Below are 19,768 nucleotides of genomic sequence, written 5' to 3' on the forward strand. Positions count from 1 at the left end.
AAGGACTTTTGAGGCCAAAATCTTGTCTATATGAGGGGGCCTGACTGAAACCACAACTTCTCTCCACAAGCCTCACCTCTTTTCGCATTATAACTATAAACAAACTTAAAGTCCAAAGCTTCTGGGAAGTCTTCAACCATTCATTAATAATGGCAATTAACACTACCCTCTGCTCAAAATACTACGTATCTTCACTCAGCTAATGTTCATCTTGCACACCGAACCCACCCCACACTCTGAGAATTAACATAAATTGCACATATTTTTATTGAGAATTTTGTCTGCAACTTTGCTTATCATGAAATTTTAGATCATTTATATTACTACTATTTTTAGCTAAAACTACCCACTTCTACTTTTATTAGGATTTCCTGGGTGAAATTTTAATTTCTAAGAGTTTATGAGTGGTGAATAAATTTGCTGATTAAAAATACACCATTTTAAAATTATAGCTTTTATGAAAAGCATTTTAAAGGTCTTTATTATAGGAAACTGCCAAAGAAATTTCAAATTATTAGACAGCCATTTCATTATAATTTGTAACTCAAACACTGATTGAGCATTTCCTAATCTCTTCATAACAAAAACAACAATTTGACTACTGGCATAGATACACCTGCCTCAGTCCTCATGCAGCCACGTTGTTGATACCCTTTAGCGAATGTCTGAACTCCCACAGGACTCTCAAACAAAGCATTCACCTCCTTTTTCTGGCTGTGGTCTGAGAAAATTCTTTGGAGTTCTCAAATCATGCCTAAACCTAAAAACCAGTCAAAGGAGCAGAGAGGATATCTGTGTGTACTTATGCTCCCATCTTTCAGTTTCAAATCCCCATCCAGCTTAATTTTGTGCTTGAACTTAAATCTACAGCTCCCTTATCCTAGGGCAGTGCCCACCAACTAGTGACTAGGGCATGTGAAAGAAACTATTTCATTTTGCTGCTTTGAGAGATGTTCAAACAAAGCAGAATAGCATCAAGAAAACAAATGTAGAGACACTCCCTTAAAACAGCCAGCAGCCTTGTAGGTTAAACAATACTGATACAGATTCAAAAACCTGGGCTCCTGAGCAAGTTTTTCAATCACTGCTATAAGAGTACGTGCTCTCTGATTTTTTTTTTTTTTTTTTTTTTTGTGAGAAGAGTTGATCCTGCCTTGGGAGTGGATTCCTCCTCCTTGTTTCAGCTCTCTGTTGGCTATTAGGCAGCCGCTTGCTGAGCACTCCTAAGTGCCTAATTCTCCCCATACACTTCATCGGCACTTAGTGCTGAATTAGGATTTCCTTGGCAGGGCAGGCTGCAGTACTTGGCAATGCAATATTTACAGTCCTTCACAGATCTTAAAAATTTCACTGAAGAAATGGTGGTTTAAATTGTAACAGCTTCTCACATATGCCCAGTAACCCTCTGAAGATTTCACATATTAGGATGCTGAATGCTATGGCAACAAGTGCAGCATAAAAAAACCCTAGACAGGCAGGCAGGCTCAATGCGATGTTCCATTTAAAGTCTGTGATGCTTCTGGTACACTCATTTATGATGCCCTGAAAGAGGAACTGAACCAAAAGACTGACCTCAACCTCGTATATTCGAACGCGACTTTACTGAAATTAATAGTTCTGCCTCTTTTGTATCAAGGATGAATTTGAACTCAGACATGGAGTTTTCAATTATTTGATGACTTTTCAGCTCTACTGTTTAACACTGGATGTGGAGAGCTCTTCACCACCAAACACCTTGCTGTCTTGATGAATCCTGCCTCGACAGAATAAGGCTGAAAAACTGAACTGGCTGGTCTCAACCGTGTTTCTTCTCTGCTTGGACATTGATAAAACAAACAAAGGCAAAGGAATATTCAGTGGCACCACTGGCAAAACAAAAACAAGCAAAAATCAGGCACTCGAAATAAGGCATGAATATATGAAAATTACTACTGCTTAACTATGTGTTAAAATTTAAATCCTATTGAAGTAAAAAATGCATGAATTTTTATAGTGGGTTCCTCTGCTTCCGATACAATGAATATTTTTGCCTATAACTAGAGGAGGATTAACTTTATGCATAAAGAATTAAGCAATTTCAGAGGACTAAAAGCCTTTAATAGTTTTGCCTTAACTTAAATAATGCCCCAAACAAAAAGTTTGTTTAAGAATTTAGAATTTCAGAATTATGCAGAGAAGGAAGGGTCTCCATGCATCATACAGCAAATGGTCCATATTAAAAAAAAAAAAAAAAAATCCTTTGTGACTAGCTAAGACATTTGCTTGCTTTATAAAAACATCGAACTACTGCCAGCCACTGTTCAAAACACTTTATAATATTACAGAATCTGGACAAATTGCCAAGACCACAATTTAAAAAAACAGTAATCTCTTTGTAAAATGAGACCTTTTAAAATACCTTGTGGTCATGCATGAGATAGAAAAGATATGTTAATAACAAATAAGAATTACTGCTAGGTACTCTACAAAAATAATTTAATGGATTGTAGTTTTCAAGATCAATATTCCCATGTCTTATCAAGTCGTATAACCTCTATATTCATTCCTGTATACCTTAGGAAAATAGATCTTATTTCCCTTATTTAAATTTCCATGTCTGCATAATTTCACACCAACTGAATTCACAATAGACAATAAATAAAAAAGATGTAAAATTAAGAGATTCTAAATATCTTCTAATCTCATTTGCTTCAGTATCTGTTGTGTGTGAAACACAACATCTGGTGTCTGTGGCACCAGTGAGCTCCATAAGAAAAAACAACAGATAAAACACTTCAGGTGAAGTCAGATGTCTAGCTTTAGGTGTTCAGGTGCACAAGCAATAATTTAGGAAATTTTGTTTTGTCATCAGAGTTAGGCTGCAGATCCAGCTTCATTGAAATCAATGTGAACTGGAGGAGTGTAGCATCTTTGAAATGCAGGCTTCTAATCAAATATTTTTATTATCTTGGCTACAGCACTGGTTTTCTTTGTTACCCAAAAGAAACTATTTGAAATAGGTGTTCCAGAGGAGAAAATAACTCTGTTCAGAAGATGCTTTTCTATTTGTTTGTCTGATTTCAGTGAATCCTTTCAGTAAGGATGATTTTTACAGCAAATTACTGGCATATTATGTATGTAGTGGTGCTATCTCCAGTTCTCCTAAACTGCCTTCCTACTTTTTAACATAAACGGACAGTACTATCACAGAATCACATTATCATGTATTTATAGTTGTATGTCCAATTGATAAGGCCTAGATAACATCACTGAAGAACAGATTAAACAATAGATTTGAAGATTGTCTTTATCCCACCAACATGCTGTTGTCTATGTGTACTTTCAGCTTACTGAAAACAAAACAGTAAAGGCATGTTTACTGCAAGGTGACAAATTGCATTCTCAGAAGAATCTTTAAAATTGGCTATTGGGAAATGTTTAGGGAAATTAAGGCAAGTGAACTAGGCTGTTAAGCTTAATTGTTAAACTGTGTTAGGCTAATGCATATGAGTACTATGTGCTTGATAGTAAGTCTATAGAATCATAAATCATTCAGGCGGGAAGGGTGCTCAGAAGGTCTCAGTCCAACCCGCTGCCCAAAGCAGGGTCAGCTGTGAGCTCCAACCAGGTCACTCCAGGCTTTATCCAGTTGGGTCTTGAAAACCTCCAAGGTCAGAGACTGTACAGCCTCTCTGGGAAAACTGTTCTAATGCTTAATTGCTTTCATAGTGAATATAGCGAATTATTTTCTCTCTTATATCCAGCGACAACCTCCTCTTTACCACACTTCAGTCTCCCACCATGTGTCTTTATAAAGATATAATATAATATAATAATATCCTCATAGCTATTAAAAGGTTAGGTATCCCCAAAGCTGTCTCTTCTCCAGGCTGAGCGGGCCCAGCTCCCTCAGCCTCTCTTCACAGGGCACGTGCTCCAGCCTCCATCCATCTTGGTGGCTCTCCACTAGCCATGCTCAAGTTTATAAACATCCTTCCTGTAATGAGGGGCCCAAAACTAGATGCAGTATTCCAGACATAGTCTAATGAGTGCCAAGTAAAAGGGAAATAATCACTTCCCTTAATCTACTGGTTGCATTACTGCTGATACAGTCCAGGATACTGTTGGCTTTCATTGCTGAAAGGGTGCACTGCTGGCCCATGCTCAGCTTGCTCTCCAGCAGGAGCCCAGGTCCTATGCAGCAGAGCTGCTCCCCAGGCAGTTAGTCTCAGCTTGAACTGCGGCAGTGGGCTAAGTCCATCATTTTTGTTGCTGAATTTCATGAGGTTCCCATCAGCCTATTCTTCCAGCCTAAGTCTTTCTGAATGGTAGACCTGCCCTTGAGTATATTGACTGCACCCCTCAGTTTGGTGTCATCTGTAAACTTGATGACAGTGTGCTCCATCTCCTCCTCCAGCTCACTGACAAAGGGAACAGAACAGGTCCCACGGACCCTCTTGAGAAACTTCACTTGTAACTAGCATCCTTGTGGAGTGTGAGCCATTAACCACAGACCTAGTCATTTTATCACAGAAGGAAATTAGGTCGGTGAGGTATGATTTACCATTTGTAAATCTATGGCAGTTCCCCCTCACCTGCCTCTCCTTCCTGTGCCCAGAAATGGCTTCCAAGAGGACTTGCTCTATGATTTTCCAAGGGACCAAAGTGATGCTCACTGACCAGCCCCAGACTATCTTTCTTTCCCTTTTTGGAGCTGGGTGCAACATTTGCCTTTCTGCAGTCATTGGGGACCTCCCCTAGTCTCCACAGCCTCTCAGAGATGATAGAGAGCAGCCCTGCAATGACATCATCCAGCACTCTTGGATGTAGCCCACCCCACAGACTTGTATGTGTTGAGATTTCTCAGGAGATTCATAATTCAGTCCTCTGTTACTAACTCAGTCCTCTCCTCTTCAACTCCTGTATCCTGGCACTAATAGCCTAAATGCTATTTATGTCTTGGCAAGCCCTAGATATTGGGAACGTCTTTTACAGCAATACAGGATCAAGGGACAGACAAGTGGGAGGGAGGGGATGGACCAAACTGCCATCTACAGCTGCTTGAAAAGATGATGGAAGCAAACTTTTCTTAGTAGCGGCAGGTGTTAAAACAAAAGGCAATGGCCACAAGTTGCTGCTTGGAAAGTTCAGGCTGCATAGCAGGAAAAACTTGATCACTAGGATGATGCTGCAGCCCTGAAACAGGTACTGAGACAGGCTGTGTATTCTCCATCCCTGAAGACTTTCAAGACTCAGCAAGACCAAGTCACAGCTGGCCTAAGCTAGTGTTGGCAATGGTCCTGCTTCGAGTAGAAGATTGGACTAAATGACCTGCAACCAACATTTCTATGATTCTAAGTGAATTTCTGGAGAAGTACCTGAGAGAAGTTAGTTTCAGAGGGTTTGATTAGAAGCAAGAATTTATTACTAGTGTTGATCATTTTAACCAAGGATCCAAACATGTAGGCAGTACCTAAGTACACAATAAGAGCAAACTTTAAATCATACACTTTGAATGAGGTTTCCTCCACTAATGCAGTGGTTTAAAAAAAAAAATACAAAAGTTAACCTGACTTTCTCATAATTTGAAACCTTTTTATAAATTTAAGTTTGGATTGTATTTTGGACAAAGGTTTGGAAGGAGTGCAGTTCTGTCCTATTCATAATAATCTGTATATTATCAATACATAGCTCCTCAATATTTCATCCTCCTTACATTTAATTTACTTTTTTTATATATTTGGTTAGGATTTATTTATATTTCATTAAATTATTTGAAGTGATGGCATACAAAAGAAAATTGTTTATCTGTTCAGAGACAGGAACACAAATGCAGCGGGAGGAAACCTAAAGTAATAGCATGCACATTTGTCAGAAAGGTACCTTCAAGTATTACCTCTTGCTTTCTTTTTTTCTTTCAGTTCACTAAAATCTTTTTCAGTTGATTTAGTACACTGTTACAGTAATAATTTCATGTTGTTCAAACAAAAACAATATTTTTGGCTACTTATGCAAAATATGTGCCATTAATGTCAACATATGAATCACAGTCTGAGAATCACTAACAGCTGGGCAATTGGAGTAGTAAGGAACTGGAATTAGCATAGTTCAACATGAAATCAATATTTTTTTTTTTGCCTGAAAGCAAGAGAAAGAGTTGCTTGAATCAGAAATTTGCAATTCCAACTTAGATCTGTAAGAAATAGAACTAAAATATCAGTTCCAAACATAATTTTGAGGGAAGAAAAGCAGCAGGACCAGATGAACACCCCAAGAGCAAGTCTCTCTGGGAATCAATGCTCATGACTTCTATGACAATAAAGCCACAATTATTAGGATTAAGTCTGAGGCTCAAATGGGCAATTCCCATGTCTTTCAGCACTGACAGAGTTACCACCCAAACCTTTTATGACGTCTATTTTGCTTGCTCCTTGAGCCATCTCTGAAACAAAAGCTGCTGGCTCATCCACAGCCCAAATGAGAGATGTTAAAATAAAGCCAAACAAGACGAAGAAATTCAGGAAGGCTGGGAATAAAGGAAAAATTCAGCACAACCATGATATCCTGTGCTATTTCTGAAGCAAAGACCACCTCTGAAAACCTTTTAAGAATTCTATATGTCCTAGCCATTCAAGTATTATTGTAGGCTTTATACATAAGTGGTGCCTGTCTCCAGGCCAAGAGACAATGTTTATATATGTTAACACATTCTACTCCTATGTAAAGTGAAGCACTCCAATATCTTATGGAAGCATGCTGTTGGGAAAGCTCCATCACTAGAAATTTTGAGACCAAATCAAACAAACATCCCTCAGGATGTCTTAAATATTGCCAAATCTGCTCTGGAGCATAGAGTGGACTACTTAACTATTTGAGAATTCACCCTTTTCTACAGTACTATGATTTATTAGTAATTAAAATATGTGAAGAATATTATCCGCAGTGAAATTCTACTTCAGGCCATTCTGCACTAACCAGTAACTCTAGGGGACTGTGGAAAAGGTTGAGGTGGGGAGGAATGAGCAGGAAAAAATAAAATCTAAAAAAATAACTCCTCTAATCTCCAGAAAAAAAAGAGCAAACTCCAAAGAACAGGTGGGACAGAGAGAAACAGAGACTATCAGGAGCAAACTAAACCCTAGTATCAAATGTAAGGCCTACTGGTGACTAAAGAGAGAGAAAAGCCTAGCTCAGTTGTTGTTCTGTGTAGGTACTCATGAAGTTAAACAGCACTTTGCTTTTTAAAAGGCCATTTTGGTCACAACAATTAGACTTACACAGTCAGATGAACTTGCAGATCAGGTTTCCAACTTCTGAGAGAGAAATGAAAGATACAGGGCTTGCTCTGACATGTTTCTGCATGTTCACTTTTTAGAATCAATTTGTTCATGAGTTTTTATTACTAAAGATGATAACAAAGTAATTCACGGATGGTAACTTCTTTGACTCATCTCATTTCTCCCCAAACACTGTCTTTCAAATGACAAATCCTGAAGAATATTATAGACTATAATAAAGCACTTTACCATAAGAATAAGGTTCCCTTTAAAATTAAATTATTATTTAATTTTAATCCCCTTAAAATTAAATTAAATTTAAATTAAATTAAAATATCCATTGGTGTTATTACATCCTGCTTTTCCTGTAGCATACTAAGAGAGCCCGTCTGTTTCCTTTTCAATATAAGCTGCTCATCAGAACAAAGGCATGGATCGACTGCTGGCTAACATCTAAACATTTTAAAATAAGTCTGAGATTTAAAAGTCATTATTGCTGAATAGGAGACAATATTTGCAATAGATATTTTGGAAATGCACATTTATAGATAAAAATAAGTAACGAAAGTCTAGTTTAAAGTGTTTTTCACCTATGTGTAGTCACAGAATCACACAACAGCTGAGGCTGGAAAGGACCTGTGGAGATCATCTCATCCAAACACCTGCTTAGTGCAGGGTCAGCTAGAGGAGGATGCTCAGGGTCATGTCTAGTCAGGCTTTGAATATCTCCAAGGATGGAGACTCCATAACCTCTCTGGCCAACCTGTGCCTGTGTTTAACCACCCTCACAGTAAAAAAGTATTTTTTTTATGTTTAAGTGGATTTTCCTGTATTTCAGTCTGTGCCCTTTGCCTCTTTTCCTCTCACTGGATACCAGCAAGAAGAGTCTTGGTACGTCATCTCTACAGCCTCCCATCAGGTATTTATATACATTGGTAAGATCCTCCCTGAGCCTTCTCTTCTCCAGGTTGAACCAACCCAGCTCTCTCAGCCTCTGCTCGTATGGGACATGCTCCAATCCATTAATCATCTTCGTGGCCCTTTGTTGGACTGGGAAAAACCCTGTTTTAAAACTCTCCTTAACAGCTTGGCCAGCTTGTTGACAAAGATGCTTTTGCCCCACTTGGTAAGGTAGATCCTGCCTCTTCTTAGCCATCCTCAATCCTGAAAAGTGGTCCAATGATCATATCAGCCAAATTCCTGTTGTTGACACCAGCTGAGCAACCAGCTGTTGACCCGCAGGATCCATCCACTCCTCTGAAGCCCTTACCCCTCAGCCCCTTAGGGGGTTGACCAGCTGGGCCCCATTGCCCTTGACTATCACCCACAGAGCCATGTAGTCACACTTGAGTGTCTAATCTGGCTAGATCAGCATAGGCTCATCTACTAGGCAGATAAAGTAAGGGAGCACAATATTCATGTCAGCAGTTCTGAATTAGGTCAGAAACGTGTAAACAATTAAGTACCAAAGTACTTTAATTTTTTTATTTACCTGGGTAAAAGATGATTCTAAATGGATCTACAAATAGTTCAGATAGGAGAAATCTCTACAACACTGCTATCGTAATTCTAAGAAAACTTTACTTTTAATTTTTTTTTATCATTTCATAATTTTTATATTAGAAAATTGCTATCAAGGCTCTCCATTTAGGAGTATTAAAGCTGTAGCAGATGTCTACCACGACAAATATAACTGTCTGAAAAACTTTTATACTGGTTAACAGAAAGATCTTTTTTGGCTTCACTTGATTCACTTCAATGTGAAACAGCCTAAAACCCAAAAGGCTTCAAAATTGCCTTCATATCAGAAAGGTAAAGAAAGTTTCATTTTGGAAAGATCAGCACCACTGTTCAAGACCACTTAGAGCTGCGGACCTGAGCTTCTAGTGTCAGAGTGACTAGATAGATGATCTTACCATTTACATAAGAAATAGGGGCTATCTGTAATCCAAAAATGATTTCATTCTGAAAACTTCTGGTCGATACCTACAAGCCCACACATGGAACACTTTTTTTTTCTAACAGCTGAAGATTGAGAAGATCTTAATGGAAACATTTTTTTTAGCAGTTCATCATCACCCAGCATCTCTTCAAACTCTGGAATGATCCTTCCGACTTAATTTTTTTGAATTACAAAATCAAATAGTCTTTAAAATTTTCTCCAAGGCCCAGCAGAGATTCTGATTTCAACAGACAGAACTGATAAATATATACATAAGATCCGTAACTCTGCCTCTTGAAATGAATGTTTCATTCTCCAGGGTCTACTATATAATAATTAATCTCAAAATCTAACAATAAAGGGAAAGGTGAAAGAGAAATTAAATTATTTCAAGAGAATCACTAGTTCTCTACAGCTTGATGCATTCAGTTCTATCATGTAACCAACCTGATGACAGGATGATTGTCTGAGCTGGGTTTCCAGTGAAGAGCATATTGCAATAAAAGATGGGATGAAAATAAAATGTACTTTTTTTTCAAATTTATTTTGAATTGCAAGTTTGGATTTACTTGGTACATACGGATTTGTTCCCTAGGCAATAAAGAGCAGCAAATCACTAGCAAAGTGTTCTGAATCAAATATCTGTAACCATTTTCCTTCCATTTTTCTAAGCCAATGGTAATTGATGCACCCACAATTACACAACGGGCCCCCCACCCCCCCAAAAAATGTTCATTTGCTCTAGAGACAGACTGACTAAAGATATGATGTCCTGAGGCATTTGGAATATTTTACAAGGTGAGAGACTAGCAAAACATTCCATGATTTTATTCTGTTACTGCTTAATTGTATCTAATCTTTTGTCTGTCAAAGTGTCTGAAAGTGCTAACTGAACAAACACCTTGGGAAGACACTGTTTTCAGAAGTGGTGGGAAACTTTCAGACCATATCCATAAAAACCATAAATTATTCACAGTCATAGTGAATGCTGTAAGTCTTTATGCTATTAATGCTAGCTGCAGTAAAAAAGGAGAACCATGGCCCCCTGCCATTGCTCAGTATGGAGGTCAGTAAAGGGAAAACTCTTCAGTTTCTTCTGGATGAGAAAACGAGATGAAAAAGCTCCACTGAGCACTGGAAGGGGAAATGAACAACAGTTTCCAAATCAAAATGTGAATAGTAGACACCTAGATTTCTCCATAAAAAGAAGAAAATAACCTGATCTAAACACGGAAATATTGACTACATTTAACTGTCTTTTGAAGTCCCACACTGATTGTTTGATGCTACACATTTTTTCAATAATGATAAGAAAACAACATTAGAACATGACAGGAGAACAACCATACTGGCTCGTACCAATGGTTTATCTAGCCCTGGGTGAACTAGGCCTTTGTTTAATATTGGGTCTCCTATATTAAGAAATATCATTTGTTTGTTTTGAAATTACATTGGCTAATTTCATGTGATTACCTCTATTTCTAGGTTGGAAGAGATATAAATAGCGGATTACTATAGATCTCAATGTGCTCATGACTTTATAGAATTCCTATCAGCTCTGTTTCATTCTCCTTCCATCATTTAGGTTCACAAGTAGAACAGTTGGTCTAAATAGTTATTCTTTGTATGGAAGCTCATCTTTGTCTTTGATCACCTATGTTACCCTTCTGGGTACCTATCTCAGTTTTACAATATCCCTGTTAAAAGTGGGAAAAATCAGAAGGGCACAGTTTTCAAAGTACTGATGCAACATGGATTTACACAGTGGCGTAATGATGTTATGTATTATTTCTTTTTCCTGTCATAATGATTCCTGGGAAGGGAGGTATAGCCTATTTTTTTTTCAAACTCTCAGTTAGCAATAAATTGCTGATTCCACAGAACTGATTACTTTAACCATGAAATCTTGTTCTGGGTGGAACAATGAGCTAAGGATCCAGTTTATGAAGGTTAGGATTATTCTCTTCCTTTTGTGTACCAGTTCCTTTTGTCTACAAAAAAATTTCTCTGACTTTTTTTTTTTCTGTCAATAATTCACATTCAATATTGTGAAGGTCTTTTTGCAGCTCTCACTTGTATTAATTTGATACCTTACAGTCATCAGCAAACATTATTCAATTTACACACCTTTTTCCAGATCATGTACATATTGGTTGAATAGTATTGATCACTGTATGGATTCCAAACATGATTTACATGAGAAAACTGACCATTTACTCCTCTCTTTTCCTTTAACAATTTACTTAATCTATTTGATGACCCTCTCTCTTTTCGTATTGGTACCTTAGTTTCTTTAAGAACCTTTTATTATCAGTCTTGTTTAATACTTTCAGAAATCAAATGAGATCTCCCTTGTCCATTTGCTTGTTAATTTTTTCAGAGAACTCTTATGTATTTTTGACACATGACTTCCCTTTACAAAACACATGGTGACACTTTACCACTATGTTATATTTATCCATGCATCCACTAATTCTCTTCATTTCACTATATCCTATCAGTTTTCCCAGAGTGGACATAAGGCTTATCTGTCTGAACTTTCACCAATCTTTTTCAAAAAGCAGCACTGCATCCTACATTATGCTGGTACTGAGGCTGTTTTAGATGAGAAGTCATCCACTTCAGTTAGCAATTCAGCTATTTTAACCATGAGGTTTTTTACAATACTGGTGTGAATAGCATCTAGTTGGCAAGATACCTTTGAGTGACACTCCAAACCTTTAACTAACCGCAGATCAGAGTGATATTTCAATGCAACAAACAGTTTTTAAAAACATGATGAAATACGCCTCTTTCTTATTCCTGAAAAAACATTACATTTTCCTCAAAATTATAAACAGCCTATTGTCAGTCCTGAAAAATTTCAGTCCTGGTCTAATGACATTTTTAAGGTCTAGTTTCTTGGGAGCGCTCCAGACAGGAAACATCTGGTTCATCCCATTGGAAACCTACGCCTTTACTTCTAGATTTGCCTCATACAAGTTATTAATTATCAAAAACAGCAAATCAAAGTATTGCATTTATGAGTGGGTTTTTTTTTTTTTTTTTTTTTTTTTTTTTACTGTATTAGGTACTGCACATTAATTGCAAGCTCTTTGAGTTTTTGTCTTTGCTGATTAGGCCTATTTTTCCTAATCTAGAATTATTGTCAGTTGAGCTTTTTTAATAGCATCAATTGTACACCACAAAATGAACTAGTTATATGTGATGAGCTGACTGCTAAAGGTCCTGATCTTGAACCAAGTCTCAAGTGCTTAGGTGCTGCATTAACAGAATAAGAAAATGCGCATTACCCCACAGAACACCCTATCTAATTACAAGGCAGAATAGAAAGGGATAATGAGATGATATTCATCCATACAATAGGCAGTAGTCTCAACATATTGGCAGTTTAATTGTTCTTTTTTTTTTTTTTTTAATACGCAAAGCAAAGTTTTAAGAAGGAATTTAAAGTGAGTCAAGAAGGGCTGTTTTGCAGATATTTTCAAGGAGTCTTCCAGGTGTGAATGGTTGCATGGGAAAATCACAGAGGTATTTATTTGAAAATTTAATAAGTAGACTCTCACAGAATGGGAAGAGACAGCCTCTAAAAGATCTTCAAAGAGAAGACAAGCTGACGTTTAATATGACACAACAGGAGGCATAAACTGGGAGAACAAAAAAATCAGAGTTGCTCAAAAATGGCAAAGTAGGAACATTATTTTAAATGCTTTTCAGATAGATAGGAACAGGCAACACTGTATCTTTTCTAGCCAAGAGGGAATGAAGTTGTCCTAATGAAACTTTAAATGACCTGAGCTTTATATACAGATGGATACCAAAAACTATATCTTTGAGACTTTAGACAGAAAGAATCTGTCAGATATAAGATAAGCCTGAATGTGAAAAATGAAAGAGATGTATAAATAAGAGATGATGTGTGGCAAGGAATGATCAGGAAGAGGTAGAGGTGTAGGCAGAGCGTGGCAAAGAGCTCCCTATTAATGACATTGAACTTCAGCTGAACTCCAGAAAAAACACAGGTTAGAGACAGACCAAGGTTTTAGTGTCTGCAGTTGGTGAGTCTGGATTAGAAACAGCAGTTAAATTTGTATTTGAAATGCTGTTAACCCCATACATCACGTAACAGGAAAAGAGTGATGGAGATTCAGGATAGAATGCTGTGGATCCTCATAGAAAGATGAAAACAGTGAAAAGGTTACCCTGTTGGTTACCCTGTAACCAATACGCTGAAAGTTAAGGGCAGAAGCACAGATGAAAGAAAATTGTATTATCGTGTCCAACTTTTCCATTATTTTAACCATTAAATGGGATGATTTCATTATTTAAATCAACAACAGTAATGCATTAAACATTTGCATTCTTGCAATATTTGTCCAGGTACTTGATTCAGTGGAATGACTCCATTGACTTAAACACACTTTGAATTGTGCTCTGTTCTGTCTTCTCAAATTTGACAAAGAATATGCTTCTGCCCTATAACATTCTCAAAAGGCAAGCTTCCTAAACCAAGGCAGCACACCGCTAACACACAGTGTTAGCACCAATTAATTAGTACATCGAGAGTTAATTAGCATATCAGTTCTCCCCAATGTCAAGTACTTTTAGTATTTCAGTTTCAGCAAATATCCCCACCAAGCAGAGGGAAGCAAATATATGATGCCTTAAAAACACAAGATGTATTATGTTATTTGAAATGAGAATATATATCTACATTTTTAGGAACAGTCTTGTTTGAAAGTCAGAAAACAAAAAGCTTGTTATAAAGTTAATTGATTTATCTCTAAAATAATGTGTGGTTTCAGTTGCACCCTTAATCCAGCAGACAGTTGGCTGAAACGGCACGAATCATCTACTCCTACTCCATTTTATTCAGAGTATGGGAATTTTTACTTGTAGAGGAAGAAGTCTCATATCTTTTCCCCAGTTCTTTGTCTTAGCTAAGAGGAGGATAAACAGTACTCTGGCTCTGCTCTTCAGTTTTCACATTTTTCTTACAATCTGCATTATGAAATGTGGAATGGTTGGGTCTTTGGAAGTAAGATTACAATTTATAGTGCAGTTTTCAATAATATACTGTTTTTGCTTTCCTACAGCAGTAAATTTTACTTCTTAAGCAAACTAAGAAATTATTTTAAAAGAGTAGTGTTTTCTTGACTTTTTGCCCAGTCTAAGAAGGCCATACCTGCTATTTTCACTGCACAAAATGAGAATGTGTTTCATATGTATCTTGTTCCATGGCACACAGATCACATGCTTCCACAGGTAGAACGGGGTTTTTACTAAGGCAATAAATACATCTACTTTTTATCCCTATGAAATATTACATATTATACTGTTGGGCATTATAATTTATATTTCATTAAAATACAAAGTGTAAACTTTATTTTTTGCAAAGAGATTTTAAAAAATCAGAGGTTTAGCACAGCACATATACAGAAATGAAAGCTCAGTTTCCCACAGTCAACAGAGCAAAGCTGCTCAGAACACATAGCAACAGAACATTGTTAGTAACCTATCAGACATTTTGTCATACATTTTTGGAGCTTAATGAAGTAGTGATAGTAGATTTAAAAGAAATTTAAAAGCCCAACTGTTTTATTACTTACTATAACCTTGATGTTATCAATAGAAGAGAATCAGCTTTTCTGCTAGTAAGAGTTTTGTCTCCTTAACCTAACAAATGGCTGCAGGAGTTGAAGGCACTACCTCTTACTTTGTTCCCAACCTCTGCTATGGTTTCCTGTCCCTCTGGAAGCGGGGTTGAGAGAGCAGGGTGCACATCCAGGTCTTGGCTGCTTCACCACATATTCTAGTGCCTTAACTCAGCTCTTCCTTCATCCTCAGTTTACACCAAGTTGCCTAACTCCACATGGAAGTGACTAATGTCCACACACAAGCTCCAGCCAACTCTGCTACATGGGTGGTGACTTTCAACAGAGGAGTGCTACCAACAGCTAGGATAACTATATCTTTACCACTTGTCACTAGATTTGCCACAGTCTTTTGTCAAACTCCTAGCTTACTGTTTATTCTCCTTTAACACTCTGTCTCAGCACTGAAATTTTTTATGACTGGAAAAAAAGAACACTTGTCTATTCATTAAGATAGCTAGAACATATTTAAAGAAACACATTTTTATCTTCCCACTTTTATTCATGAAAAGACTGCCAGCTAAAATCCAAGATATTGTTGTATGACAGACACATTTTTTCCATCTCTCATTTAGAAACACCCACAGCTTCTTAGAAAGGCTGGCTAGAAGAGTCTTAGGACAGCAAGCAGGTAAGTTTTACACATTTGACTATGGTGTTCCAAAAAAGAGAACCTAATGTCTTCTCCACAAATGAGCAAGTTTATGGCCTAGACTCCATCGGGATTTTGTCCCGTAATTTTGGCTGGCTGCTTGGATCAACCAATTTTAACTTAGTCTACATGAGAGGATTTAGGCAAGCAGAAATAATTATCTGAAATAAAGTGATTAGGATTCAGGAGTTTATCCTTCTTAGTTTCGCAACAAACTATACATACTATAAGAGGAGCTTTCTGCTGCCTTTGAAAGGAAGTACTTCCAGCAGCAGATGACTTCCAGAAGTTTTCTGCATCTCCTGAACTATCAGAATCACATTCTAGAGCATGTTTAGGGTTTAAGAGAATCTTTTCTAGTCCCAACTAGGTCAATCCTGCTTAACCTACGACATACTGTCAAACTGTGATATTAGCGAGATGACTACAAGCTAAAAATTACTCTGGTTGTAGGAGAAAGAAATTAGCTTAAATAATTAACAACAATATGCAGACTGACCTGTCCAGTAATAGGTTAGGTGCAAATAAAAGCTTTCCCGGGTGTTCCATGGAGCGCCAGACTAAGCCAATCATCAGTATCTCTAACCAGGCACATTCCAGTAGATGGACCTGATCATGGAGTGTTAAATCCACGAATCCTGAAAGAATAAACAGAAGACAGAGTAAACATACTCCAGTTTTGCAAGTGGAACAAAATTATTCAGAGAATCAGGTTTAAAAGTGCATTTGAGCTGGATAACCAAAAATAAAAGCAATAAAACAGACATTTGTCCTCTTTGCCTTGTCTGGGTGAGTTTTGTTTAATTTTAAGTGCAGTGTGGCTCCATCCTACAGAGCAATGATCACTTTCCAGGGTCCTGGCTGTGCCCTGGCTGCATCCTGACACCAGAGCAGGGCAAGACACAGCGGAGCATCTCCCTCCCTGTGCCTGTGGCTCGTGGCCTGGGAAGCTGGGCACACTGCAGAAAGGAGCGTCCAATCCTGTGTTACCTGGGACATGATGAAGGCAAAATGGGAAAACAACTCCTATAAAATGCAATGATAGCTCTAATCAGCTAATCCCAGACCAGTTTTCTGGCAGAATATAGTTTTACAGGCTCAGGAACACTCAGCCTATTGCAAGTGCCACATCTGGGTTAAAGAGAGCCTAATACAGCATTTCAAATAAATTAGCAAGCAAATGCTGATCACAGCACAGTTGAATGAGTCATTTGCTTATATTTACATTGGATCACAGCATCTGAAGGAAGAAGCTGCCTTCTTTCATTGTATGTTTAAACAACACTAGAAAGAATGGATCCAAAATGAGGACATGGCTTATAGCAATAGTTAAATACAAATATGAGAATAATGATGAAGGTAGACAAGAAAGTGTAATGACAGTGGTCTTTCCTGTGTTCATTTCATGGAACAAATAATATCATTGTCTTGCTGAGAATCTCACTTTTCGTGAATGCTACTTTCAGTCCAAAGACTGAAAGTCCAAAGTCTGAAAGTTTTGGGGATTACATAACACAGTTTATTAGACCTTAGCATGAGGTATTCTTTAGTTGCATGCACTTGTTAAGAATAAAAACATGCAGAAGCTCCCTCAAAACAAATATTATTATCCTTTACTAATCGTTACATAGCAGTGCTATGGCTATCTGAAACATATTATTGATCTTTGCCACAGTTTAATATTTTTTAAAGTTGTAATTAATCCATATTGGTCTTCAGGATACAAGTTACAGGGTAAACTACCTTACCAGCCTGGTAAATGGCACTGATTTTGCTTTTGTGCAATGTTCTCACTAGAATCAATTTCAACTAGTAAACCCGACATCCTCTGGAGTACTATCGGGGGCAGGGCAGGAGTAAGGCATGTGTTTATAAAGATAACTGTTGTGCTATAAAATAAATTTTTGAAATAACAAAGAGAAAGAACAAAAAGTTCACAGAAAAAATAGAAAATGTTTCTATGGCATCTGTTCTGTAGAACAGTGATAATTTTTTCAAATGAAAATATTTGAGAGCTAATCAGTCCATTCATAAAGAATCATTCAAAAAATGGAACAGCTTTGACGTATCTGAAATAAAGCTCATATATTAACCACTAGGAGCGGATTTAGAGAGCTGCATTACCTGCTCTTTTTCTGAAAGCGGAAGCTATCGTAAAAAAATAGTTTTCTTTTTCCCCCTGTATTTTTCCTTTATTAGCGAATGCAAAGACGACTTTCAGACTTCACACAGATGGAATGGCATTTGCCTGAGTCACCAAACAGCCTGAAACAATATAGCTGAAACTTAAACCAGTAGCGCTGTTAACTATAAAGCACTAATTACAGCATTCAAGAATGAAATTGGCAAAAATAAACTGCTATCCACATATATGGAGAACAAACAATAAACACTATGTTTCTTATTAAGCATTGTCACATTTTCTTATGACAACACATCACAAGATGGAGTTTTAATTTATGATTGACAAGCACCACACCAGGTCCCTGTGTGGTACCACACAGTCCCTGTGTGGTATTTGACGTTTGCATTCAGGGCATTAAGAGTCAGTTATATTGCCATCATTTCACATGATTGCACTCTGTTCTACTGTGGAAAGTTTTCTTTGCTGCAGAAAAACTGAGTTTGTTGCAATTGTGCTAATTCACTTTACTGTAAAACTCTGCTCATTCTACAATACTCTGAGTGCCAAAATGTTTGGCAGTGCTGTAAAGTCAGAGCCATTTCTCAAGTCTAAATTCAACATAAAATGCAAGAACAAAGAAAGCCACAGATTTCTTTTCAAACTCAGTGCACATTCAACGACTTCTTACTTTTCAATAGTCTTTTCCCTCCAGAGTTTTGCAAAACATAAAACAAAACATATAGGAATAGCATCAACATGCATTGAAATGCTGCTGCTTTTCCTGGGGAGGACAGTAATTGTGTGCTATAGCAGAAACCAAACAGGAATTAACAGATCTCATAGGGCTCAAAAAATATTTGAACTTCTTTCTTCAGTATGCAAAACAGGACTCCTTTCTTCATGTAATTCAATTTTACAGCGTGTCAGTATTTTAAAAGATTAAATGATCTCACAGCCTGACATCTGCTTTGTGATATATTACAGAACCAGTTAACACAAGCCTTGATTAATACAGGTTTAACAGACTGTAGTATAATAATGAACATCAACTGTAACTCATAGAAAATCTTATCAAATTAACTCAATGGCTTTTTAGATGATATTAGAAGTTTAGTTGATAAAAATACTAGTTTTGATGAAACAGGCTTCTATGAGACATTTGATTTGACGATTCATGACATTTGATAATAAAACTTACAGGTCTCAGTATGCAATGGTGAGAGGGTAATTAAAATCCTCATTGAACTGACGTGTTTCTAGAGGAAGCCCATACTGCTCACTTCTTTGTCCTACATAACTTTTTTTTAATGATGTCATGGAAGAAAACAAATCATAATTCAGATGGCATGTAGGAAATAATGCAAAAAGCAGGTTAATAATGGAAACAACCTAGATTACTGGCTAGCTTCATGATAAAAAAACATAAAGACAAACATTTAAAATAATGAACATTAGCCATATATACAAGATGTAACAGCAGTAGCTCTGAAAAGGCCTTGGAAATGATGGAGAAAAAGCTTTCAGTGGGAAGCTGCATCTATAATGTGCTTCTCTATAAAAATCCAGGGAAACTTCAAGAAAGTAAGAAAGTTAAATTACCTTTGTGTTACCTGAATCTGGTAACCACCCTTCAAGAAGGAGGATGATAAATTGGAGAGAATGATGGAGAAACATCAAAATGACTACAGCATTGAAAAAAAAAACATGCTCTTTAGTGAAGAGTACCCAGGATTTATTTACTCTTTTGGAAGCCAAATAGGTTGAAGGGGTTACATTACTGCAATTTGTAAATATCTAAATAAGAAAAAGAAAATGTCATTACAATGATTATGACATAACTTAGAATAGCCCGTGCTGAAAGTTAAACCTGCACCAAGTCAGACTATAAATGAAGGGCAACTGTTAACCACAAAGACAGTTATTGTCCAAGAAGCATACTATAGTTCCATGAGTTTGCCATGATTAGAAATGTTAATTGAGACTTAATTATTATTTTTAAGACATATTCTTGTCCAAGCAAGTTAATTCAGAATAATGCTATGGGAGGTTAAATAAAATAATGAATAAAGCATTAGTCAATTCATCACTCAGAGCATGCTGCATTATAATGCAGCTAAAATTATGTTTACATGTGCACTG

The 19,768-nt window shown here is 37.0% G+C and overlaps 1 protein-coding gene across 2 annotated transcripts in view; it reads right to left on the minus strand.

Annotated features, from left to right (window-relative positions):
* ESR1 (estrogen receptor 1) overlaps positions 1-19,768 on the minus strand; it is a 184,934-nt gene that overhangs the window by 14,518 nt on the left and 150,648 nt on the right. For both annotated transcript variants that reach the window (XM_026122228.2, XM_064509138.1), the window contains exon 6: positions 16,004-16,142. In XM_026122228.2, the coding sequence (XP_025978013.2) occupies positions 16,004-16,142 (139 nt within the window). The remainder of the gene's footprint in view (positions 1-16,003; positions 16,143-19,768) is intronic.

Source organism: Dromaius novaehollandiae, chromosome 3 (genome assembly GCF_036370855.1).
Source record: "Dromaius novaehollandiae isolate bDroNov1 chromosome 3, bDroNov1.hap1, whole genome shotgun sequence".
Taxonomy (NCBI): Eukaryota; Metazoa; Chordata; class Aves; order Casuariiformes; family Dromaiidae; genus Dromaius; species Dromaius novaehollandiae.